General features: G+C 35.8%; 1 protein-coding gene across 7 annotated transcripts in view; it reads left to right on the top strand.

Moving 5' to 3' along the window:
- The first annotated feature begins 4,321 nt into the window (after positions 1–4,321).
- The window catches only part of GRIA2 (glutamate ionotropic receptor AMPA type subunit 2), a 157,576-nt gene continuing 135,440 nt past the window's right edge, over positions 4,322–26,457 (top strand). For 4 of the 7 annotated variants that reach the window (XM_059374613.1, XM_059374642.1, XM_059374657.1 and 1 more), the window contains exons 1-2: positions 4,323–4,890; positions 5,420–5,560. In XM_059374613.1, the coding sequence (XP_059230596.1) occupies positions 4,803–4,890; positions 5,420–5,560 (229 nt within the window). In that variant the 5' untranslated portion in view covers positions 4,323–4,802. Of the gene's footprint in view, positions 4,891–5,419; positions 5,561–26,457 lie in introns of all 7 variants that reach the window. The other 3 variants (XM_059374622.1, XM_059374664.1, XM_059374632.1) reach the window with 2 other exon arrangements.

Raw genomic sequence — 26,457 nt, 5'->3', positions numbered from 1 at the left:
AACACTGTAGTGTATAATTGAAATATGTTAAGAGAGTGGAACTTAAATGTTCTCAAAAGAAAAAAAGGATAAATATGTGTAGTGATAGATATGTTAATTAACTAGTTGGAGTAATCCTTTAACAATGAAATGAAAAAATATATCAAGTAACCACACTGTGCATGCTAAATATCTTAATTTTATTTGTCAATTATAACTCAATAAAGGTGAAAATTAAAATTTAAAAAAAGTATTCCCCTTACTACATCCCCACTGCACACCTATCTATAATCTCTACTTCACTCAGTTCACATGTTAGCATTTGGTGACTCCCTCTTCCCTAAGCTCCAACATAAAATGTGAATTATAGATTCCTCTTTGCCTCACCATATTATCTTAACCATATGCCTACTTGTTTCATTTCTTACTGCCCTTCTCCCATTGTCTTCATCATTTGCTTACTTGAATAAAGTCTGGGAATTTCCTGAGAAAAGTTTCTGTTGGGTCATCTTTTTATCCAGTGTCAACCACAGTATTTGGAATATAGTGGTTTCTCAGACTTTATTAAATTAATGAATGAATTGAAACACTGTTTTCAATAAATATTCCTGGTACAGGATTGTTATCTATTAGGGTAAAATTCATTAAAATCTATATAATCAAAGCTCACAAACAACCTAAAAGGAAAACTACTTCTTTTCATTTTTAGACATTCTAAATTCGTTTTTAAAAAAGGGACAAAAGCCTAACTTACTAACTTTAGACATATATGCTGGATCGTGTAGTTGATCTTATTGAGATTTAAAATTTTGCTTCATAAAAGAAAAGAATGTTGTCTCAATCTGGAAAAACTATTAACATTGATGTTATTCTTTATTTTAATTAAAGAATTGAAACTTCTATTTATAGTCTATTTATGTTTGCTTGTTCTCAGCCAGTGGGGGTCTCGTGTCTGGAACCAGGGTTCCTTCTGCAGAAAGTGCAGTTTTTGCTATCTTTTGCTGAAAAAGCATGGACCCTTTCTCCTTTCTATTGTTGCATTGCATCCAAGCTTTTCAGATGGCCTACATTTTCACAGTTCCAGAAGATCAACAGGAACAAAGGCGAGGATCTTCACGTTGGTGAGACTTTGTCACTAGGAAGTATGGCACTGATCTATAATCCACTTCTGATAATGAAATCAGCTAAATTTTGCTCTATCAGTTATTTAAATATTATCACACCCTTCCTCACACACAATGATTTTCCTTTATGCAGAGCTTTTTATTACGGAATGAAAATTAAAACTGTGCAGTTTGCAAAGGATATATAAGATCCTTAAGCACTTTAAAGAAGATTTAAAAGGGAAATTATTGTTTCGCGTGTTGAGACACATATTAAGTGAAACAGAAATTGAATTTTTACATATAATATTTGTTTGAGAAAGTCTTAATGCTAAAAGTTATATTTAAACACATGCATAAAGGAGCAGCAGTAATAACCAACCAAGCAAACAAATGACAGGGTGGGTAGTATTTTTATTTCTTCCATGTTTTAATGTAATTTACCTTGCTTTAGGAAACAATACTTATGGATAATTACCAAAATTGAACAGCAGAGGGCAGAAAATAGCAAATTCTGTTTCTTGAGGGAAGGCTACTCTAGTCACCTATAGATCTAATAGTTTTGAAATTTTTAAAATTGATTTATTACTGATCAATTAGAGATATATTCTTGAAGTGAGAAGTTTCTAAGTATTCAAAATAAATTCTAGTAGTTTTCTTTAATTTTCATAACTACTTAGTTCAGGCAATTTAAATTGATTACATTTATATTGACAGTATTCTATGCTTAAAAATATAAGCTGTATAAACATTATAGCAAATTACAAGGAGTTCTATGAATGATTATATAATGATACTAACATTTCAGGAAATGTAAACAGGTATGTTGTGAAATGTATATACATAACAGCCTTGTGAAACACATTAATAGAATAACAGTTGAATTACAAGTAATACCTACTAAAATTTTTATTTCTGTTTTCTATGTGAAATATAACTTGTCATTAAACAGTAACATTTGCCCTGAGTTCTTATAGTATTTGCTAGGGAAAATGATCTATGATTCAGCAAATTCTTACTTTATATCATTTGCTTTTATAGAATGTAATTCAGTTATTTTGAGTTCATCTTTGCCTTTGAATTTGAAATAGATTAGTATGAAAATGGTTTTTGAAACATTTTTTAAAGAAAAATTCAATTTACATTGATCTACACTTTAAACATCGTTTCTCCACATTTAAGCTCCTTTCTCTCTCATTTCATTCCAAGTTACTTTGCATGAAACTGGAGTTCTTGTGGAAAAAAATGGATGGAAGAAAAAAGAAAATAGCTGGAAAAGAATTTTTTTATTTTGCTCTGAGAAATTATTTATTCATTTATATATACTTTATATATACATCATATATTTCAAATAGGGAATAATATCAGATGATTTTTTGTGCCTACATCACAACTAAGGATTGACTAGATAAGATTAACTTTTCTTTATATTATAAATTTGGATATATTTTTATTTATATCTCTTTTACTATTTTTATCCTTATTTAATTTTTAATAAGCTACATACATTTAATTCACAGGGTCTGTTTTATATATAGTGAATTTCTTAACTGACTGAAATAAATTCTTGGTCTACGGCCATACCACCCTGAATGCACCCGATCTCATCTGAAATAAATTCTTGGTGATAAAATTGAGAGGTATTTTTTCTAAGGTATTTTACTAAACTCAGTACTAGATTATGGATATTTCACTTTCTGGTTTAGGAATAAATATGTAAAATCAAAAGCAGGGGAAGACCATAACTTGGTATCACAAAGTTATAGGATTTGAGAGCCATAGAGGCCACTTTGCCCATCTTTTTCATTTCTAAAATGGAGAAATCAAGCCCAGGAATGATTAAGGGGCAAGTATGAGGTAACAGTTAGCAAGGAGGTTGTTGGAATGATATTAGTGTGATAATGCACAGCAAGGCAGCATGGTAGATTAACACTTAGCATTCTGAAATATTAGCAAATTAATCCTTTAGTATTGTGGGCTCCAATCTACTGCCTTCTGGAAACAATCCCTTGTACTCAACCTTTCTTTATTTCTTTGTTTAAACCCCCCAAAATCATAAAACTTAAGAATTTCTGAGGCAGCAGAAGGAATTGCCACAGCAGGTTTCCAGGCAACTGCTTGGCAAGCAGTGAGAAGTGCATAAATTCCGTAGGGGGAAGTCTAGTCTTAGATCCTCCCCATCAACTCCCTTCCCACTAACTTTTAATCCCTAACCTCATCTTTCTTTCGCAGTGATCTTAAGCTCATGGGTTTAAAGTGATGAAAACTTAGCTTACTTCCTTTGAGCTGTGATTTCTCAAAACTCAGGGTCATAACCGGTGGGATTTCCAGTTTCTCACTACGTTCCTGGGAAAGACTGTGCATCTCAACGCCCTTTCTAGACTCACTTCATCTTTTTCTTTCTCCTAGGAGCCTTTCCTTGATACGGAGTCTTCTGCTTTCAGTAAAGAAAGGGCTTCTAAAGAGTCAAGTCTACCTGTCTTTACTATAAGAGGGACTCTGCAGTGAAGTCTGTGAGACCTGCGCTCGGCTGGCTCTGCAAGCTGGCATTAACATCCAATAGAACACACTATAAAGATGGAACATCCATGCAAAGTATTTCAAAGATTCAATCTTGATCTCCTCCCATGTGTCTCTAGCCTTTAAAGAAAGAATGTGGGTTTTTTCCCTGGATGCTGGCTACATCACATTTAGCAAAACTTCACGATTTTGGAACAGTTTCTTCGATGGGTATTTTGTTTTCTTGTTTGCTTTTTGGCTGGGTCAGGTGAGGTGGATGATAGCTTTTCTACATTGCTAGGTGAGTTTTCACAGGCAAGAGAAAATGAAAATAAAAATTAATGAATGAAAAAATGAAAAAAAAATTGAATGTAAAACAGCACGGCCTGGTGAGAAAATGCTTCACCGGCAACAATTAAGAATTCGGCTTCTGCACAGCAGCCGGAAATCAGCTTTGCTGCGTTTGGTCCGGGCTGGAGCATCCCCGCGGCAGCTGCGGCGGCGGCACAAAGGTAGCACGAGGCTGGGGGGGTGGGGGTGGGGGTGGGGGGTGGCGCTGTCCTCGGTGCTGAAAAGGCACAGAGCTCGGTGGGCGCGACAGCTCGCGAGACCCGAGGTGTATCCCAGTGGTAGCGGCTGCCCAGCTCTGAGCTGCGCTTCTTCAGCGCCGCGCTCGCGACGCTGCCGGGCCAGTGCGGGGTGCGGGGTGCGGGGGAGGGGTTGGACGCGCGCACCAGCAGCCTGCCGCGAGTCGCGCACGCGCGCCCGGGACTGCCTGCTCTTCTGTGACTTGCGTGTGTGTGTATGTGTGTGTGTGTGTGTGTGTGTGTGTGTGTGTGCGCGCGCGCGGGCGCGCGCGTGTGTGAGACAGAGGGGAGAGGGAGAAGAGAGCGCGAGAGAGGGTGAGTGTGTGTGAGTGCATGGGAGGGTGCTGAATATTCCAAGACACTGGAACCACAGCGGCAGCTCCGCTGAAAACTGCATCCAGCCAGTCCTCCGGACTTCGGGAGCAGGGACAGGGCGCAGGGCATCAACAGCCACCAGCAGAACCTGGGAAATAGGAATTCTTCTGCCTTCACTTCAGGTTTTTAGCAGCTTGGTGCTAAATTGCTGTCTCAAAATGCAGAGGATCTAATTTGCTGAGGAAAACCGCCAAGGAAGAAAGAGGAGGAAAAGGAAAAAAAAAAGGGGTATTTTGTGGATGCTCTACTTTTCTTGGAAATGCAAAAGATTATGCATATATCTGTCCTCCTTTCTCCTGTTTTATGGGGACTGATTTTTGGTGTCTCTTCTAACAGCATACAGATAGGTAGGTACCCTTTGTGCTCTGCTTTTGAATGTGTATAATTTGGTGGTAATCTTTGTTCACAGTGGACAAATTAATTCATGTCATGTAGACTTATGTCATACCTTGACTGCATTCCAGATTTAAACTGCCTAGAATATACATGTTTTTCTTAGCATGAAGCAAAGGGAAAAGCCTATGGTTTTGGTACAATAGAGGAAAAGGTGTTCTCATTTCTGATCCCCAAATTTTATTAATTCTGCCTTAACATTTTCCTGTTTGTTCAGATCCTCTAGGGGGTAGGAATGCAAAGCTTGTGGTTACCAGGGAAGGCTAACGTTTCTGGCCACCTACCTTGCCCTCAGACTCTCATCTGTGTCTTGACCCCTTAGCTACCATTAGGAGATCAGCTCCCCGCTGCCCGAGTCCCTTGATGTGTTTATTCGGCCTATTAGCGAGAATAAGAGACTCCCGGGCTGTTGGGCTCTAGCGGGCTCCCCTCCTTTCCTTCCCTGGCACTGACACTGTTCTGCTTGGTGTTTGTTCTTTGCAGGGGGGCTATTTCCCAGGGGCGCCGATCAGGAATACAGTGCATTTCGGGTAGGGATGGTTCAGTTTTCCACTTCGGAGTTCAGACTGACTCCCCACATCGACAATTTGGAGGTAGCAAACAGCTTCGCAGTCACTAATGCATGTAAGTAATGAATATTCATGTCTTTTGGATGCCGCACGAGGAGCGCCCGCGAGTGTGGAGTGGTGTGTGTGTGCTTCTGTGTGTCAGTGTGTGGGTGTGAGTGACTCCACACGCGCGTGCGTGTGACGGCGTAAGGAGAAAGTGGCTGCAATCTCGGGGACCCCCGCTGGCGGGGGTTGTTGGGTGAAGAGGGAGTAAAAGGCATTGAAGAGTGTGCGCACTAGGGAAGTGGGGTGGGGACTGGAACTGGAGGGGGCTTCCTTAGGTTCTGGGGATTTTAGCTTATCTTGAGTGCTTCAAGAGAAGCCCTCTTTGCCCGCCCCCCCTCCACGCCCCCCGGCTTGCGCGGCTGGTGGTACCTTGACCATAGAGAGCACGGTTATTCCTCTGGGCGCACAGTCGGGCTGCTGGGTAGATCCCATGGGGGACTGCCAGAGCCCAACCGCCACCCCGGCAGCTGCACTCCTCTCTAGACCTCGGATTTAAATCCACAGGCCCAGCTCGTGTTCATCGTATGGGCCCCGCGAGCCCTATATTACCCGCTTCGACGGGACAAGTTAAAATGGTTCCGGAGTTGGGTTCGGGGTTGTTACATAACGCCCACCCGAGGGGCGCGGCGAGGCGCGGCTGGAAGCGACGCTGACGCAGGCCCACTGCCGGCCGGGTCCGGTAGGGGTGGAGGGGGAGCGCTGTCAATTTCTCGGTGCTCCGCGGAGCCTCAGCCTAAGTTGAAGGGGGTCATTCTGCGGTGGGCGCCGCGATGAGCTCGTCGGCCAGGTGCGCGTGGTTCTCAGGTAGCAGGGTCCAGCAAAGGCAGTGAGAGGAGAAAGACCCGAAAGCAGCTGGATCCGGCCGAGTTTGGAAATCTGAAGAAGTCGCCGATCAGCCATTTTAGTGTTTGCATTATCCGTGTTATTCCTACCACTCCGCTCAGGCTTCCAGGACACGCGATGAAGCTCTGTCGAGGCTTCATGCAAAGTAACAGAATCCAAGCCATTAAGTCTCTAAAAGGTTCAGTGGAGAGGCTCGCGGTCTCCTGTCCCGCTGCTCCCGCCCCTGCGACGGCCGTGGGCAGTGCAGCCGCCTCCACCGTACCTTCCTGCCCTCTTCTCAGCAGCTGCCATCATTTCCTGCCGACCGGGTTGGGAGATTCATTCCTTCCTTAATGTTCGCAGTTTTTTATTAAATAGTTAACAGTTTCGGGGGGTGGGTCGCAGATGGCTCACCTTCCACTTTGGCCACAGTGTAGAGGAGCGAGCGGAAAATTACCACAGAAAAAGCCCAACTGCGGTGTTCCCACATTAGGCAAACTGGTTGTCATCTCAATTCCCCATACTGACCCTTAATCATATATTCGATAGGTTAGCTCGAGTATGATATCAGGAACAACATCAACTTACTTTGAAACTACCACCGCTTGGATGAAGAAATGGAATAATTTGCGTTCATTTGTAGAACAGGGGCATTATTATGGTTGTGTTAGATGTCTAGAATCCAATTTTTTATAAAGAACCTATTTAGAAAGGCTTCAGTGCCACATGTTTCCTTCAAATGTTGATACCAAAGGAGAGAAGAAACTGAAGCTATGAGCGTGCAGGGAGAAATTGAGAGAGCGAGACCTAAAGTGGATTTGCAGCTTAAAAAAAAAAAAAAATCCGTAGAAGAATATTAAGAAATTTCAGTACATACATACATAGAAAGAAGCCGCTGTAGTTTCATTATTGAGGATTTTTATACTTGACCTATTAACCGACCAGATTTAGGTTATTTATTTGATTTGATATCAAATTTCTATTTTTTCCCTGAATTATGAGTTTCACCCATGCCTGTGCTAAGTATCTAACTGTATGTAATTGTATACTAGTGTGAAAATGCTTTGAAAAGTAATGAAATTAAGGCAAGACTGATTGTTAGGAGTATGTAGATTCCTAAAACACTGTGAAAGTAATCAACAGGTACACTTTTGAAAATGTTCCACGTTTGAGAAGTGCACTCATTCGTGAAAACTGCGAGAGGGTCTGACTGAGAAAGTAACAGATATGTCCACTGAACAAAATGAATATTCTTGATTCTAAGAGATGTTGTATGACTGTGCTGGAGCTTTGTAAAGAATAAAGCTTATTTTTGGTTTAGATTAGGTGACTGGTTTTAGGTCTTCCATCTCAATATTTTTGAATAGATTTATTTTTAATATAAATTGTATTGAAATAAGTTATTCAGACAGAGGGTATATATTTATTAGCACATATATAACTCCTTGAATTTCCACAGAATGAATACATCCATGGCACCTGAATTTCATCAAACACACACACACACAGACACAGACACACACACACACACACACACACGATTTAATTTGTTTGACAACACTTCTGAGATTTGGGGCAAATGAAATCTTCATTTTGTACGGATATTTTTAATTTTTCTCAGAAAACGAATCTGAAATAAAAGTGCATATCTACGGATCCCAAAATTACTCTTCCATGGGTTACTATCCTAAGACACTAAAACAAATTGTGGTGAGCAATTGAATGCCTTTTTAAGTTTCGCACATGCCACTCCCATGTTGTAAGTAATCTTACTGATTGCTAAAGAGAACTAATGAGACATTGTTGTACAAAGGAGACACATTGGATAGAATTTTCTGGAGTTGACATCGAGTCATTAACTGAGTAAATTACTTCACATTTGTGACTCAGTTTCTTCATTCCCTTAGGAATTTCACAATCTAGAGCTTGTAAAATGAACTGGAGTGTTCATAGTCTTCTTCATTTCTTTTTGTTTTGCCAAGGGCAGGAGGAGAACTTGAAATTAGTTTAACTCTTTACGCTCATGTAAACTACAACCATGAAGTCAGTAGTCAAGAAATGAATGGAAATCTCTGATCTCAAAATTGTCAAGATGAGTTTTGATCATTTTAACCCTTCTCAAGGTTTTTCTCCTATGCTTAGCCTTTGTTTGCTTGCTTTTTCAGTCAGGGAAGTCCATGATTCTTTACTATATGAAGTGGAAGCAGAAGCATCAAATGTGTTGACAGACAAAACCAAAATGACTTCCTCTCATTTTCTCCAGAAATCTAAGGAATTCTGGTCTTTAACTCCATTATTAAAACATGTATCATCATCAGTCAATTTTCATAAAGTAGCTTATTGTTTTACCTAGTTTAAAAATCTCATAGAGTTAAATGTATATATTAAGAAAGTGGAATTTTATAATGTAGTAATATAATTGCTAGGTAGAAGAGAAATTCGTTTACTAATATAGTCTTATTCTTGAGATAAAGGAACTTATTTGGAAATGTCTAGGTTGACATTGATTTACGGATCTAGCTCTGTTCACCAAATGGGTTAAGGTTATGCAAATGAAGTGAAGTCATTATATTGTCAACTGGGTAAAATGACTGCTACTGCTGTGCAGGGCACCAGCTCCCACATCCTTTCCTTTTGCAGTCACAGTGGGATAAAGAAAGTACCTGTTCCCATTTGTTTCCATGGGTACCTGAGGAAATAAAGACAGGTTTCTAACTTTTTTCCTCTCTGACTCTCTCCTCCTTTCCTTTGCGCCTTCTCTTTCTTCTTAGCTAGAGATAGAACTAAGATTTTTATTTTTTCCTGAAAGCTGTTAAAAACATGAACCTTTAATATGAGAAAATATGAACCATAAAACCAGGAAAAAAAAAAAAGACGACTATCATCTGGTGTGTTCAACGATTGAGACTAGTGATGGCTTCAAGAATTCTTCTCTCCCTCCCTCCTCCCTCCCCCAATTCCCTCCCTTCCCTCCTACCCTTCCTCCCTCTTTCCTTCTTTCCTTCCTTCTCTCCTCCCTCTCTTCCTTCTTTTTTTCCTTCCCTCCCTCCTCCCCCCTCCCTTTCTCCTCTCTTCCCTCCCTCCTTCCTCCATTCCTTCCTTCCTTCCTTACTCTCTTCATTCACTCAGTGTTTATTGAATGCTTTCTGGTTGTCAGAGAATAAAGGAATACTTTTCTCTTAGAACTTCATTGCTTTTTTTCTAATCTTTCCCTTCTGTACTGTTTTGAAAAGTTTTCAAAGTCTCATAAACCTTGAGGCCTTCAGTGTGCCTGGCCACCATGGTCTTGTTTAAGAACCTTTGAGGATGTAAAGATATTCTAATTGTTCTTCTACAAAAGCAATGTATTACAGAAACTCAGATATTTTTGAAAATAATAAATTCGATTTTGTTATATGTGTACACACCACCTATTGTATATAGTTAACAAAATAGCAGATTTTAGGAAAACACTAAATATTTTCACATCCTCAAAAAATTTAATAAAGTAGTACTCTGCTCATTACCAAAATTTCTTTAGAACAAAACTGTCTAAAGTAGGTACAAACATGAATATTGGATCCCAGAGGACTTTAGAATGAAAATTTTTGAACATTAAATTTCCTCTTCAAAATCTTTCCTAATTCTTTTCATGAATGACCTTGACAAATTATTATTGGCTTATTTTTAAATAATTTAATAATTTTATAATTCAATTCTATAAAATAAATTATAAAAATATTTAAAGAAATAACAGATAAGAATCTACTTTTTCTCTAAGCCAGCAGATGGGGATGTTGGAGAAAATATTGTTCTTTCATAAAACTGTTGCGCACACTAAATACCTTTTGAAACATTATAAACACATTTATTTAGGGAAATTAAAAAACTACCTAAATGGCATTTACTTTGAAAAACTTTACTTAAAATGCTCTTTGAAAAAGAACTTTGAAAAAGAACTTTGTTTTAAAAACAAAGTGCCTTTGATTTTATATAGATTATCTTGAATATCTTCATTAAATTGATTAATATAATAATTAATAAGGGCATTCAGAGACAGGATTGATAAATGCTCTCAGAAGAAAGTTCTAAAATTTTATTTTATTTTATTTTATTTGTTTTTTTAACCTTGATTCATCGGATATCATTTTTAAGGTGTATTTCTTATCATTGAATTTTCACTGTGAATTATTGAAGTTCTATATCTGTGTTCACCGAATTAATTCACGTTTGCTAAACCTTTATTGCATTTTGCATGAATGCAACTGTATGTATGTATATGTGTGAGCATGTATATGTTTGCGTATAGTTAGAGATGGGCTATCGTGTCTTGCCATTTTTATTGAGGCAATTACTAAAAACCTGGGGTTACCAACATATGTAAAAAATTCAAACTAGAATCAACTTGGATGATATTAAGCCAAAATTAGAATTCCTGGTGTGAAGAAAACCATGAATACATGTACCAGAACACAGTACCTTACACCTGGTGGTGTAAATATTGTTATAGTCCGTTGGAGGTTACAAAGAAATAGCTCCTGATATGTAAAAATATTTAATTTGTCCTTAGGTTTTTGTAGTTAAACTTTCATACTTCACTCATCACTGGAGAATTTCAAGAAAATGTTACATTATACTAAACAGAAATCAAAGAATCACATCAGTTGGCACATTCTATTTTAGGATAGGAGAAATTAAGTATTTAGATAAAAAATACTATATGAAATGATAGAAACTTAACAAGAATTTATCCCTGTGCTACTCCTTTTTGAGAGCTTGCAGGCTTAACCTGCTGACTCAAGAGGTATGGAGCATTTCCGTTTTACATCAAACCTTTAAAGTGATAAGGTCATTGCACTGTGACATTATGACAATAGAATGCTGATTCATGCTCAGACCTCAGATCCTCACATAAACTCTTCCAGTAACACCATAAAAACTTTTGAACTTCCCCTAGGGCCCCCCAAATTTTAAGGAGGGCTTAAAAGCGCAGTTGTTTCCTAATTATCCCAGCATGTATTGCTGTATAATTGTTTTCAGAGAATATGGTTTTTTCCTTCCTCTTCCTCTCTTCCTCCTCTTTGTCCTCCCCCTTTTAAAAACGTCAATGGAAAAAATCTGCAGAGCAAATGCAGGAAATAAAATTTAAATTTAAATAGAGTTTTTTTTTTTTTTTCTTAAGTGAACAAGGGTATATTACACAGAGCTAAAATCTTGTATTTGATTTAAACATTTTATTGGGATGGTAATGGCCACTGGATAAATTATGTTTCCTTTCCTTTTTTTTTTTTTTTAAACTGGATTCTACTGAAGTTTCCATAGATATTATTAAAATATTAGCTCTTTTTATGGCAATTTTCTGCCAAAATTTCTGAGATTTTTCTCTAATGCTTTGAGTAACGAATTGTCAAAAACCTCTTATATGACTAGGTCTCTTCAATACAATAAGATAATCAGTTGTTGAATTCAAAGTTAAAATTTCAAAATCCCCCCTGATTTAAAACATTTCAAACATCAAAATGTTTTTCAAAGCTGATTTTTCTAATTTGGGGAAAAAGAAAAGATGAATGTGGTTCTCACCGTGGTGTTAAGAATCTGACACCTATTATTTTTCAGTACTATTCATTTTGTCATTTTTGATAATGTTAATTTACAGAATGAACTCATTTAAAAATTAACTTGGGTAATGAAAATGTGGCTTTCTTAAAGGAAGCAGGATCATGTCATTATTGTCTTTGTATCCTTCAGAAACCCTAGTCTAGTTTCTAGTGCACTGAGGGACTTAATGAGTATTTATCTACTAGACACATTTAATATTATAGCAGATTTTCTTATTGAAGAATTATACTTTTTAAAGTCAGAATTTTTCTTTTCCTCTCCATTTTGGCTTCAAAAGAAACAGTTTCCTTGGTGTCTGCCTCATATCCTATTTAGACTGAGGTGTAATATATTTTTCATTTTCATCTACAGGCTAAATATATTCAACGTTATCATCTTTATTCCTTAAGATACATTGCTATAGGTGAAAGCGGTTTATTGAAGATAAGTAGAATACACACTTTAAAGAGGATTTACAAATGCTGTTCGGGTGAGGCCAAAGCCAAGTTGCTAGTGTTTGGAATGAGAGTCCATTATGAGGGCCCTGAGAGTTACGGGTGTGCTCAGCTTCCATTTTAGTTTTGGATTTTTTTCAAAATGTGACTATACATATTCCTTGAATGGCCACAAGATTGTCATTCTCCTCCTTCCCCCAGAATATAATACACCACAATTTTCTGGGTTTATCTTTTCATGTAAATTTTTTAAGAAGTACATAAAACTTATAAAAACTTATAAAATTATAAGTTTTTTTCTTTTAGCAGATATCTCAGAATGAGGAGTTTATGGACACAGTTCTTGTTGTGTACCAGTTGCTCTAATATTTGTGCTAATATCTACATTTTTTATATGCATGCTTTCTTATTTTCCAGTAATTTAGTTATGTCCCTTTTTTATCCTATGCATCATTTGCTTCAGCAAAAATCTCTCAACTTTTTATTACAGACTTACAGTTTTTGTACACTAACTAACTTACTGAAAAAATCATTTGAAATGCTTACCATTGATTTGTAGCTTAAGGTCAAAGACAATTTTAAAGTTGAGAGCCTTGATGTTTTTAAGGGTCTTCAACTGGATAGAACAATTAGATTTGGGAGAATACAGATTCATTATAGGAAGGAAATTTATAAAGAGATAGTTTCTTAGATGAGTTTAATTTTCATATCTTTTCACATTTCTCAAATTAATGATACATGCACTCATCATAGTTTTAGTATTTAGATTGTTCTTTTAAAGAATTTTAAAGCGTAGTGTTATATAGTTTATTTATGGGCTTGTTAATACTTATTTTTTTCTCCTCATTATTTCAGTATTTAAAATATAAGCACAAACTGGGTTGAACTAAGTGCCTGAATTTCAGTATCTCCAAAATGTTTTGAATGTCGTATTTTTTCCATGGAATTTATTAACCCTTCATGTACAATTAATTTTAATTGATGAGTACTGTGATACTCACTGTTTAAAAAAGATTTTATTCACTTATTTGAGAGAAAGAGCATGAGCAGAAGGAGGGGCAGAGAGACAAGCAGACTCCCTACTGAGTGGGCAACACAATGCATGAGCTGGATCCCAGGGCCCTGAGATCGTGACCTAGATGATGAGTTGAGCTGAAGTCAGGTGCTTAACCCATTGAGCCACCCACGTGTCCCTGAAATTCATTTGTTTTATGGTCCTCTGATACTTTCACTCTGGTTGAGCTTCAGTGATCCTCACAACATGCTCATTCAATGCAAATATTTTTGGTCTTATATTTCTAAATACCGAATTATACTATTAGAAATGATAGAAATATGGTTATTTCTATCATTTCTGAATAAACTGTATGCTTATTATTAAGATATAGTGAAGTGTTACCTGATTCTTCATCCTTGTAAGAGAATATGGCCTTAGTCGATCATTTCTAAATTCAACATAAACTTAATTGAAACTCAAGTTACATAATTTTTCTCAACCTATAAGCCTTTGCAGCTGATATTAAGGCTTTATGTTACAATCTTATTCTCTTTCAGATTTAGTTTTCAATTCCCCTAGCACTGGTGTTCAGTTCATTGCAGTTATGGATGTCAGCAATTTGATTATGTTTTTTATTTCTTATGCAAGACTAAAAGGATAGAACTAAATACATATTTTGAAATAAATATCTTCAGGCCAAGGCGAAAAGTATTTCTTTTTCTTTATTGTAAATTAAAATTGCCAGATTTCTGAATGTGTGGGAAGAGGGCCACGGAGAAGAGGGATAAACTCCAAGAGGCAGTGTAATGTGGTATACTAGGTAGGGCAATAGGACTGGAAATTCTTCTCTTAAAGCTTCTCTTTGGCTTGGAGTCTCCCAGTTTGCAAGTCTATGGTCAGTCTTCATGTACACTGGCACTGAACTACTACAAAACAGTGAATTCTTACATTTATATTATTTTTGACAAATAGAAACTATTAACTCCTTCCAGAGAGAGATAAAAAGGAAAAGAGGCATTAGCCATCCTTTTATGCAAAACACCAAGTTTAGGCACTTTATCGTTCTAAGCTGGTAAAAAAATCATCCTTGGTAATTATAAGGTAAAATTCTGATTGAAAAGTTTTGGAAAATGTAGATAAAAATATGTAATGTGGCACATCCTACTAGACTTTGAATTTGGGGGGCATGCACTGAATCATAGTAAACTTGACCTCCTGCTTGGGGTACCTGAGAGATTGTAGCAACTGAACAACTAACTGCTTGATAAATGCTAATAGGGTTCAACAGTAGAACACAGAAAAATTTGTTTTTAGTATGTTACCCTGTGATGATATAGTCATATCATATGTTTAAATATTGTTTAACATCTAAGTAATATTTTAACAATCCTAGATATATTTAAAGTATATTAGCATCTTAGAAGAATAGTCAACAAATTTCCTTTAACAATTTTATTTATTTATGTGTGAGAGAGAGAGAGAGAGAGAAGATACAAGCAAGATGAAGGGTAGGGACGCCTGGGTAGCTCAGTTGGTTAAGCAGCTGCCTTCAGCTCAGGTCATGATCCCAGCGTCCTGGGATCGAGTCCCACATTGGACTCCTTGCTCAGCAGGGAGCCTGCTTCTCCCTCTGCCTCTGGCTGCCATTCTGTCTGCCTGTGCTCGCTCTCTCCCCCTCTCTCTCTCTGATAAATAAATAAAATCTTATAAAAAAAAAAGATTTAAGATGAAGGGTAGAGGGAGAAGCAGGCTCCCCACTGAGAAAGGAGTCCAACAGGGGGCCTGATCCCAGGACCCTGGGATCATGACCTGAGCCAAAGGCAGATGCTTAACCAACTGAACCCCTCAGACATCCAAATATCCAACAAAATTAATTATGATAATTCACAAACAATATGTAATTATTGTCATTAAAGTTAATTATTTAAAATATTTTTTAAGGCCATTTTGGCACAGAAATGCTGAACATAATGAGTAGTTTTAATTTGAAGAATAAGGATTATAAGGTATAGGATGATCAGTTTGATCAATATATTTGAAAATATATATCGTATATATTTTCATGATACTAACTTGGAACATTGTTAACTTACTCCTCATGGGCTTCATGTTAAGTTATTTCTTGTGGATTACAGATATTTAAAGGGACTGTTTTCAATCATTCAGCTACCACAGAAATAGCTCCTACAACTCTAGAGTTGGAGGAGGGGTTTCCTTAAAAAACAAAAACAAAAACAAAAACAAACTCTCATCCCAAGCCTTTGGCAAAGAAAGTTCTGGAAGCAATGAACTCTACGGGTGGGAGGAAAGGTGTGTGCTTTGCTACTTTTTCTTCAAAGACACATTGCAACTTCTGTCATGATTTTTTCTTTATTTGTGTCTTATCTTGTGAGGAATTGAAAAATTTCAATCTTGCTTTTAATTTCCATAGGAAATGGAGATGTTGAGCTTTATAATTCCCAAGCGCTTTCACAATTTATAGCTTTATTTGTTTTAACATGTTTTTAGTTTTTACAGATTTCTGGTGTTATTACTGATTTACACTTGGAGAGGAATTTTTAGGAAGAAAAAAAACAATTCACAAGGACTATCAAGGAATGATATAGTTTTAGTTCTTTGATGGGAATGACTATAAATCCTCATTTTTATACTAAGAATACAGACAAGTCAAGGATTGTCATCTTAATGATAAATGCACGCACTTTGCTGCCCTGATAACATGGAAGACAGAATACTGTTGGCTAGGAATTGGAACTTGGAACCAAACTCTAGTCCTATTTTTGAATGAATGACATCAGACAAATTTAATGTCTGTAAGTCTCAGTTTCCACCCTTGTGAAAAAGAATCATACGTTAGAGGATTGTTTTGAAGATACACAGTAGGCATAAAACATTGCTTACTATGTTTGGCGCATCTATGTGCATGAACATTAGTGAACTTTTATTATTACCTCCTGTTTTAGGATCTTTAGGTAGTTTTGATATGTGTTGATATAAGACGTGAGAGATAAAGAAGAATGTATCTCGGATTTCCTGTTAGAATCTTTTTCTATTATTTTTATACCAGGGCATAAAATATGCTGTTTCATGGCAAAGAAGAGACTAGTAAAATAAACCGCATAAACCACTTAAAGTTGTGTTTGGTGCACTCGAGTATGAAAATGATTTTTAAAAACTGAGGAGTCAAAACCAAGTGATAACACAGCTTTCCCTTTATAGCATATCACTTATTATTAGGGTGTCAGTAATTTGGAACTCTTCTATCCCTGGTAGAACTTTCAAGCACATAATTAATATATCACTTGGTATCTTTTTTGAACTGTGCACAATATAGATTTCTAATGTTTTATTTCACTTAATTAATTAAATTATATTTATTTAAGTGAAAAGCGATCAAGAGACTAGAGGCCTTGAAATCAGGCAAATACAGATTTGAATATGATCAGTAGCTTAATGATAAAAAGCATGTTTTTTTCTCTTTGTACGATGAGGCTGTTTCCTCCTCACACCTGATATTATTGGAGGTTTAAATGAGAAAATAAATGGCCTTGATTTGTTTGTTGTCAATGATTCAAATATTTCCTTCTTCTGTGTATCCTAGCCTTTTACTGAGAACTAAACAGCATGGTCACAGCAATTGGGGAGAATAAAACACTTGCCTTCAAAGAGCTTATGGATTTGATAGCTTTATATTTATGTGTAACTTTCATCTTTTCAAAGCACTTCTAAATCAGTTTGGTGTTTACTACTGATAGTTCTGTAAAGTTTATGGGTTAAATAGCATTATTATACTGATTTCCAGAGATGAAACAGGAATTGAGTGAATTGTTCTAAGGTACTGCAGGTTTACGGAGGAGCTCTAGCCTGGAAAACAGGCCTGCTGCTTCCTGGACTAGAGTCTTTCCCCAGTCCAAGGTGGCAGTGAAGCTAGAGTGTTAAAATGAGCATATGTAATTTAATAATGACTCCAAAATTTACTAGTGATGTTACTCTGTATATATCAGCTAAGCTTTTAGTTCCTTTTGTTCTTTTTTTCCTCTGTAAAATGGGAGTCATTATGATACCCGCCTCATAATATAACTGTCAGATTTAAGTGGTAATAGTTGCCCGATATAATAGAGTGATTAATTGCTAATTTTAGTGGTTTCAATCCCCTTAGTGTATATTAGTCACATATACTTGGCTCCAGCCTTTTATTTTTTTTTTATTTTTATTTATTTTTTTAAGATTTTATTTATTTATCAGAGAGAGAGAAGGGGAGAGAGCCAGCACAGGCAGACAGAATGGCAGGCAGAGGCAGAGGGAGAAGCAGGCTCCCCGCTGAGCAAGGAGCCCGATGTGGGACTCGATCCCAGGACGCTGGGATCATGACCTGAGCTGAAGGCAGCTGCTTAACCAACTGAGCCACCCAGGCGTCCCAGCCTTTTATTTTTTAAGATTTACTCATTTGTTTGAGAGAGGGAGAGTGAGAGGATTGGTGGGGGAGCAGAGGGAGAGGGACAAGCAGACCCCATGCTGAGCACAGAGCCAGATGTGGGACTCACTTCCAGGACCCTGAGATCATGACCCGAGTCAGACACTGGGGCACCTGGTTGGCTCAGTGGGTTAAAGCCTCTGCCTTCAGCTCAGGTCATGATCCCAGGGTCCTGGGATCAAGCCCCACATGGGTTCTCTGCTCTTCGGGGAGCCTGCTTCCTCCTCTCTCTCTCTGCCTGCCTCTCTGCCTACTTGTGATCTCTGTCAAATAAATAAATAAAATCTTAAAAAAAAAAAAAAAGGAGTCAGACACTTAACCAACTGGGCCACCCATGTGCTCCTTGGCTCCATCCTTTTAGGTGCATTAAAGAGAAAGTAGCCAAGGAGAGCTAATTTAGCTCTCTATGTAATTTTCAAATTAATGAGCTTCTTTAATATGGCCATTCCAACTAATATTAGTACTAAGGTTTTGTTCTATTATCACTTTTAGGAAACTGGTGAATGCGTACACCTTACAATAATTTTAGGATATTTTTGGTCCACAAGTCTCCCTAAAATTCAACAGATAAACAGAAGGGACTGAAAATCATGAATAAGTTAACAAAAATGTATATTCTGGTTAGCTTTAATCGTGAATATCTAATTTTATTCAGTAACACTAATATATTTGAATAAGTAAAAATGATGGTAGATATTTCCCATGAATAACATGACATTAAACACAGGACATATTCATTGTGACTTCTTTCCTGTGGATCAATTATCTGCAATCTGCTGCTGGTTGGTTGGTTGGTCCGTTGTCATCTTCCTTACAAGTTCCTTCCTCAACATGAATAAGGGAGGCTCTGTTTTCCTGTACCTGTCTCAAAAATGGAAAAAAAAAAACCAATTCTTAAATAATTACTTGTCTAGAGACCACTTCTTTTGGAGAATGGAAAGACACTTTTTCAGGGGATGTAACCACTGATAGTAAGTAAAAAATAAGGAGTTCCCGTAAATGAGCTAAAATTTTTCTTTCTTTATAAAACAAGATATTGTTTTATATCATTAAACATGATATTACCTCATTTTGTGTTGACTATCATTAATATGATTATTGTCTCATATTGCAGTAATCAGCATGTGAAATCATGGTGTAGTCAGAACTCGGGTCAAAAGTATTTTTTAAAGCAAATCCATATACAAGATTCAGTTATATTGATGCCTTATGATTTGGACCTGGGGTAGAATGCATTGGGTAAAAGTCAAATGCTTATCTTCAAAATACGTTGTGTCTACCTTGTTAGTATGTGTCAAAACACCACAGAATTTTTTTCTTTCTTTACCTCTTTTCTCATACTTTTAGTAGATATCTGTTCTTTGTCAATCCCTTCATGGTGTCTTAGGTAACAAAGGAAGATAATGATTCTGTATTGGAAATATTCATGGGTCCAAAATATTTTTTATGGCAAAGGTAGTAGTTATTCTAGGATAGCTAGGTGATTTTCTTATTATGTTAATGTGTATAGTGTAGTCTTGGCTTCTAGACTGTTCATAAATATTATTAAGTACCTTGGAACTAGACTTGAATCTTAAGAGTAGAAATGGTAATTCCAAAAATTGTGAAGAAAACAGAAAATGGTCCTGATGGAAGCTGAAAAATAATGATCTTATATACTGAGTTAGAATATATTATTGAAAAATAGGTGGCCAAATGAGGAACTAGTATTTCTAATTAAATGTGAATTGAAGATCTGCCAAAAAGAATTATAATTTTTGAATCAGATTTGGAAATAATAACTTATATTTTATTTTGTATGATTTTGTTTTTTTTCCCTCTCTGCCCAAAGCTTTTAAGTTGTTTGAACTGGCATACACTGTGGAAATTGCTGGATGGTCTTTATATAATTTAATTAAATGTGGGCTATATCATATAATTATCATAGATGCTCTTTTAGTTTGTTACTGAAGAAACTAGTTGCAATTTTTACAATAGTAAGTTTTATGAAATAGTTAAAAATGTTGATATGTTTAGTTATTTCAAGTAATTTGAACTTGCACATTACTAGTTCTCTTATAATGTTAAGACAGATTTTATAAAATCTAAACTTTGATTATTACAGCAGTTTGAGTGTTTTGGTGGCTCAGTTGGTAAACTGTCTGACTCTTGACTTCAGCTCAGGTCATAGTCTCAGGGTCTGGAGATTGAGCCCCAGTCAGGTGCTGCTTGGGATTCTCTCTCTCCCTTTCCCTCTGCCTGCCACCCCATGCTCGTGCTGTCTTCTCAAATAAATAAATAAATCTTTTAAAAATCGATGTAATTTTAATGTATAGAAAAATATAAAAGAATTAAAATATTTGTGAATAATAACATTTTGGAATTTTGAATTATTTAAAGCTTAAAACATGGAAAAATTAAAATTTAGGTTCTTAAGGTCTTTCTTAATATTTTAAGGTTTAAAAAGTCTGATGAAAGTAATTCTTGCATGTGGTGATTTTTTTAAACACTGCAAAAGGGAATATAATAAATATTGAGTCTTTTGCCTTTCCTCAATTCCACTTCTTTCAGATTATCACCATCATGGTTTCCAGGAATTCTAGTGTAACATGTGAACTATGCTGTCTGTATCTTGATTGTTTCCAACTTAACAAAAATTGGAGTGCTGCTTTTATCTGCATAGTTTCCTTTTTCTTTGTAATCTTTGCATCGTATTCTCTGTTGTTATTTAGGCCTGTCTTTTGTTGATGATTTTTTTCAACCTCTTGCTATCTATTTTAATATCATGTGCAAATGAGTTTGCAGAATAGATTCCTCTGAGTGGAATAACCGAGTCAAAAGGTGTTTGAATTTGAAATTGTGCTGTCAAAAAAAGGTGTATCAGTTTATAATCCTACCTACAGCGTATGCCTGTGTTCTCCTGATCTTACTAGTAGTGTACAATATTAAAATTTTAAAAGCTTTGCCACTGATATGTAATTGCTTCAATCTACAATGAAAACTTTTTACTAATGCTAAAATTTCTTAATATTATTACTTGCATTTCTGCGTGTATGTATGTGTGTGTCTGTGTATGTGTGTGTGTGTGTGTGCGCACCCACACACTTGTTCATAACTTTGTCCAGTTTTCTGTTGGGCTGTGGTTCTATAGTACTTATGGACATATATGATGAAATAACATATACTTTGTTGTGTTCTGTTGTTATTTTTGTTTTTCTTTTAAACTCTATGATTTTTCAGAATCAAAATTTCAGTTCATGATTTTTTTTTTTTAATATTTTATTTATTTATTTGACAGAGAGAAATCACAAGTAGATGGAGAGGCAGGCAGAGAGAGAGAGAGAGGGAAGCGGGCTCTCTGCTCAGCAGGGAGCCCGATGCGGGACTCGATCCCAGGACCCTGAGATCATGACCTGAGCCGAAGGCAGCGGCTTAACCCACTGAGCCACCCAGGCACCCTCAGTTCATGATTTTTAAGAGTACAGATATTCTTATATTTTAGTCAAATTTAGAAGTTGTTTATTTTATTGGTTCAGGATTTTTGTGCCTTGCTCAGCACGAATTTTTTCCACTTAAAGTTATTTAAAGAGAAACAACTGCTCATTTTCAAAATTAGTATCCATCCTATTTTGGCTTCATGATTCAGAATAAATCTTTGATTCATCTGCATTTATTTGATATAAATACTGAAGTAGGGATCTAGCTGTAGCTTTTCCTTCATGAAGTTAACCAATTGTCACAACATAGAATACTAAAAAAATTGGATTTTTCCCCTTGATTTGAAATGCCATTCGAGTTTTTTCTAGAGTAAATAATTCTTTTGGGAGTTAAAAAACAAACAGGGAATTCACCCAGAAAATGAAATAAGCAACATTGAAACTCTATTACAAACAAAGGAATGTAAAGTAATGCAAGAGACTTCTTTCCCGAGTAGTGCTATTCTTATAAATTGTGCTTTTGTGTCACTGGGTCTCAGACCAATAAAAGAGGATGTCAGATTTAGAACATTTACTGAGCCCAGAGGGATAAATAAAGGATTTTGTTATGTTTTTTGGCTTGTGTCACAGCACTAATATCACTTTAATGGACTGCTAGTTTTGCATATTTCTCTACCTGAAGCAAGGCTTAAGTAATGGGTTATGACTATGACTTGACTTTGGAATATCACTTTGAAATTAGTCAGTGTAGCAATCCTTATGTGTTCACAAATAGAATTTTAAAACCAAAGACTGCAATCCATATGCAATGACGAAAGGTAAAGAAACTCAGATATGCATGGTTTTATTAACTAACACATAGTTTCATCCTCAGTTTGTTGTAAGAACTAGTTATATGGTCTCTCTAAAGCCAAATATTGAGCTATTTATGATATAAATCTCATTTAAGCTGGAATGCTAAATAAAACACTAACCTGTCTCTTGCCTCACAAAATACTTTCGATTTGTCTTATGGTATATGACATACATTGTATATTTTCAGCTAAACATCAGGGAAATTTATAAATCCTTAACCACTACATATGTGGAATTCTGAACTGAATGTGGTTAAATTCGTTTTCTGGCATATATTTTCTGGTACATGTTCTTCCCATGATGTTTAAAATGGGAAGATTTTAACTTTTAAGATAATGATTTTATAAAATATATTTCTTTAAATTTCTGAAAGACTCGAGTCATCTACTTATGTTTTAATATATCTTTTGATAAGTAGAAAACATATACCTGGGTGAAAATTTAAAAAAAATCATAGAAATGCTGTGTTCATAATTATTTATGGTAACACACTTAAAAAATTAAATATTTTGTAAACATTGGTTTAGTTTCATTTCTTCCCCCCACTCATAAAGGCAGAAGAGAGTGAGGAAGAAAAAGCCATTTGTTGCCACTCTGCTAAAAACGGGTGATGTGCCATGAAAGTGTGTACATGATGCCTTTCTGGTATCCTAATGGAGTGGAATGAAGGTAGACGAAGGTGGCAGATTTTTCAAGAGGGCTCCATGGAACACACAGTCCCTGTTCTGTTTCAAGGGATTACTCCTGTTTTTCTTTTGCCGTACTTTCACTTATGTCCAAATAGCTACTAATAGATATCATAGTAGTTTTCTATTTTGCTTTAAAGCCTCACAGCTTGTATTAGCTTTCCATTTCCATTTATTTTTAGTTTTCTTTGCAAATTTATATTTCAAATCACTCAATCATATTTGTCTGTTTCTGTTCATTTTTATTTATTTCTAAGTTTTCGCAAGCTTCTTGTGTGTCATAATTTTCCCGAGGTCTAATACAGGACATGTTTATTTAAATATTTTTCTAAATCTAAACAAAACAAAACAGATGAACAAACGAAAAGTAGAATCAGACAGACCTGTAAATACAAACAAACTTGTCGTTGCCAGAGGGGAGGTGGATAGGGGATTGGCAAATGGTTGAAGGGGAGTGGAAAACACAGGCCTCCAGTTATTGGAGTCATTAAGTCCCAGGAATAAAAGGCACAGCATAGAGAATGCAATCAGTGGTATTGTAATAGTTTTGTATGGTGGGTGACATATGGTAGCTACACTTGTGAGCATAGCATAATGTATAGAGAAGTTGAATGACTATGTTGAACACCTGAAACTAATGTAACATTGTGTGTCAACTGTGTTCATATCAAAAAAAAGAAAGAAAAAAATTTCCTCCAAAATTAATACAAAAACTTTCTGAAGCTCTGATGAGAATGGTTTTCCTAATTATAAAAGTTATATATTAAGAAATATAGAAGAAAATAAAAATCATCACCAATTTTAACCCAGAAATGTTACTTAATAATTACATGTGTTCTTTTCTAGTATTTTTGTGCATGAAATGTTCTTGGATGGTGGTAGACATTTGTACACTTAATTTTCATAGCTTCATAATACTCATCCCCATAATTCATCATTTTCTAATTTTGCAATTTTTGTTTGAATCCTTTTATCCATTATCAAATATTGCTGCAGTTGAAAACCCTTCTGCATATGCATTTTTCCTCATTTCTGATGACTGAAGTGTAATTGCAGGATCAAAGGCCTTGAAGCATTTAGGTATTTCTGATATACACTAAGGAAATTCAAACCAATTTACAATCCTATCAACAATCTATGAAAAGTCTAATCTCAAAGACCCTCAATATCATTGTTACTATTTTTAAAAGTCATTAGGTATTAGATAGCTAGAAAAATCTTCTTTTTCAATAAGTTTTTCATGCTTATTACACATTAATGTTTCTTTTTTCACAAATTGTTTATTAAGATCTTTTGCTCAGTCTTCATCACCATCTTGGTATATTTTCCCATTGGCTTGCACGAGTTAGTTATCCGATATAACTGCTGCTGGAGAAGATGGGGCTAGGGAGTTGAACAACCAGTAATTAAATGCTTTGGTCCAGACAAGGTCCACACTACTTCACCTTCCGTGTTGTTGGTTACAACTATTCACATGGCCATACACAATTTAGCCTACATCTAATTCCTCTTAAAATAATTTTGTGAAAATAATAACAAGTAATAAAATAATAAAACTGTATATATATGGCTTTTGTGGATATTGTATTTTCTTAGAACTTGGAAGGCAATTACAAACTTATCTTCTATCATCAGATGTTGTTGAGAAGTATAATTCTCATTTTTTGTATGCATTTATTATTTCCTTTCTGGAAGTTTTCAGGGTATCCTTTATCTTTTGTCTCCTAAAAATTCACCGTGATACACCTGTATTGAAAAAAAATTTTTTTCCCATCCTACTCAGCACTCAATAGATTTTTTTCCTTGAGATTTGGGAAATTCTTAGTCATTAGAAGATTTAGTCATCAGAAGATTTGCCCTCTTCCACTTAATTATTTTTTTCTAGATAGCCATTTAAGTTGGCTTTTTTCCTTCTCATTTAGAATTTATTTAATATAACATAACATAAACATTTGAAAGTAGTCCATCATCAGATTTCTTCATACCATATCTTTAAACATTATTTTTTACTAGTATAGTGCAATTAAAATAAATCTCATGGCATTCATTTTGCTATATAGAACATCCAACTCATTCTGAGGTTGTCCTGAATGATTATTCCTCTGTTATGCTTAACGAGGTATTCACTGTTTCTCTTCCTGCTCATTGTATGGTTATCTAAAAATATAGCTTTTGTGGTATTTTGGAAACCATAGAGAATTGCTGGGTGAGAGAAACATATTTGTGAGTGATGATGGAACAATAAAAAAACCAAAGATGAAGCATTAAAATGAGGGAAACAGATGAGCAGGAAAATGTGAGCAATGGCATAAATAATAAGAGATTTGGTTTGCCTATTTTACATTACTGATTCTTGTCTCATCTTGGTCATTCCCTTTCTTGTATTTAATTATAAGTTGATTTTCTTTTCCCTTTGCAACAGTTCTATGAAACTTACATATTCAGTTTTTATCTTTGCCATCTCATTCTTTTGAAAGACCCTTTCTTTATGTTGGCACATAATGGAATGTTTTCTATATTTTTGATATTTCATCTTAGGTATATGACTTTTGAATTTTGAATGTGGTGATCATGAAAAGCTTCTTTTTCAGGTTCTTATCTAAAAATCAGTCTGGTGAAAGCTTCATCTATGTTTTAACAGGTGCATCACTACTTATCAAATAAGGGTACACAATAGAAAAAATTATTAAATATATTTGGCAGAAAAAAAAAAACCTTGGAGATTTAGGGATTTTATTTTTTATTGTCAACCTTTCTTTGCCCTTTTCTTTGTTGATAATGGAGAACATTGCTAGCCTCAGAAAATGGAAGTGCACTAAAAAAGTCACACAAATGATGCATTAGTAGCTGGACGAAAATGCAGTTTATTAAATAATTTTTTGTTTTTTGAAGAAAATCAGGAAGATTGATTCATATGCTTTCTGATGATAGAGGTACTGGTGAGGTTGCCAGTCTCCCTAACTTATCTGAAGAGTTTAGCATCTCTCCCCTAAAATGTATCTATAGTTGATTCTCAATACATGTATCTATAGTTGATTCACAGTAGTTATTTTCTGTAACATTGTTGTGAACACCGAATTAAGGAACACTGAGCCATTGCTCCTAAGGAAATAGATTCTTTGGTCAGAGTGTTTCCACCAACTGACTGATACATAACCTTTGGTATGTGTTTCTGCTTCAGACATCTTATTTAATACATCTTGTTGATCTACTCATATTGGGTGCATTGCCTGAGCAGTTTATTTAACACATACATTTTCTCAGTACGGCACGTCACAACCTTAGGAATATTTGACAGTTGGGACCCGTCCTGGGACCACGTTCAGAATAATGTTTGGGCATTTTTATTTATTTATTTATTTATTTATTTATTTATTTTTAAAGATTTTATTTGTTTATTTGACACAGAGAGAGAGAACAAGTGAGTGTGGGCAGGGAGTAGGATCAGGGGAGAGGAAGAATCAGGCTTCCCACTGAGCAGAGATCTCAACTCCAGTCTTGATCCAAGGACTCTGGTATCATGACCTGAGCTAAAGGCAGACGCTTAACTGACTGAGTCACCCAGGCACCCCATATGCTTGGGCATTTTAAGTAAAATCACCAACAAAATGCATAAAAATGCAGA

Source organism: Mustela nigripes, chromosome 1 (genome assembly GCF_022355385.1).
Source record: "Mustela nigripes isolate SB6536 chromosome 1, MUSNIG.SB6536, whole genome shotgun sequence".
Taxonomy (NCBI): domain Eukaryota; kingdom Metazoa; phylum Chordata; class Mammalia; order Carnivora; family Mustelidae; genus Mustela; species Mustela nigripes.
Note: the sequence above shows the minus strand (reverse complement) of the source record. Positions and strands in the feature narration are given on the sequence as shown.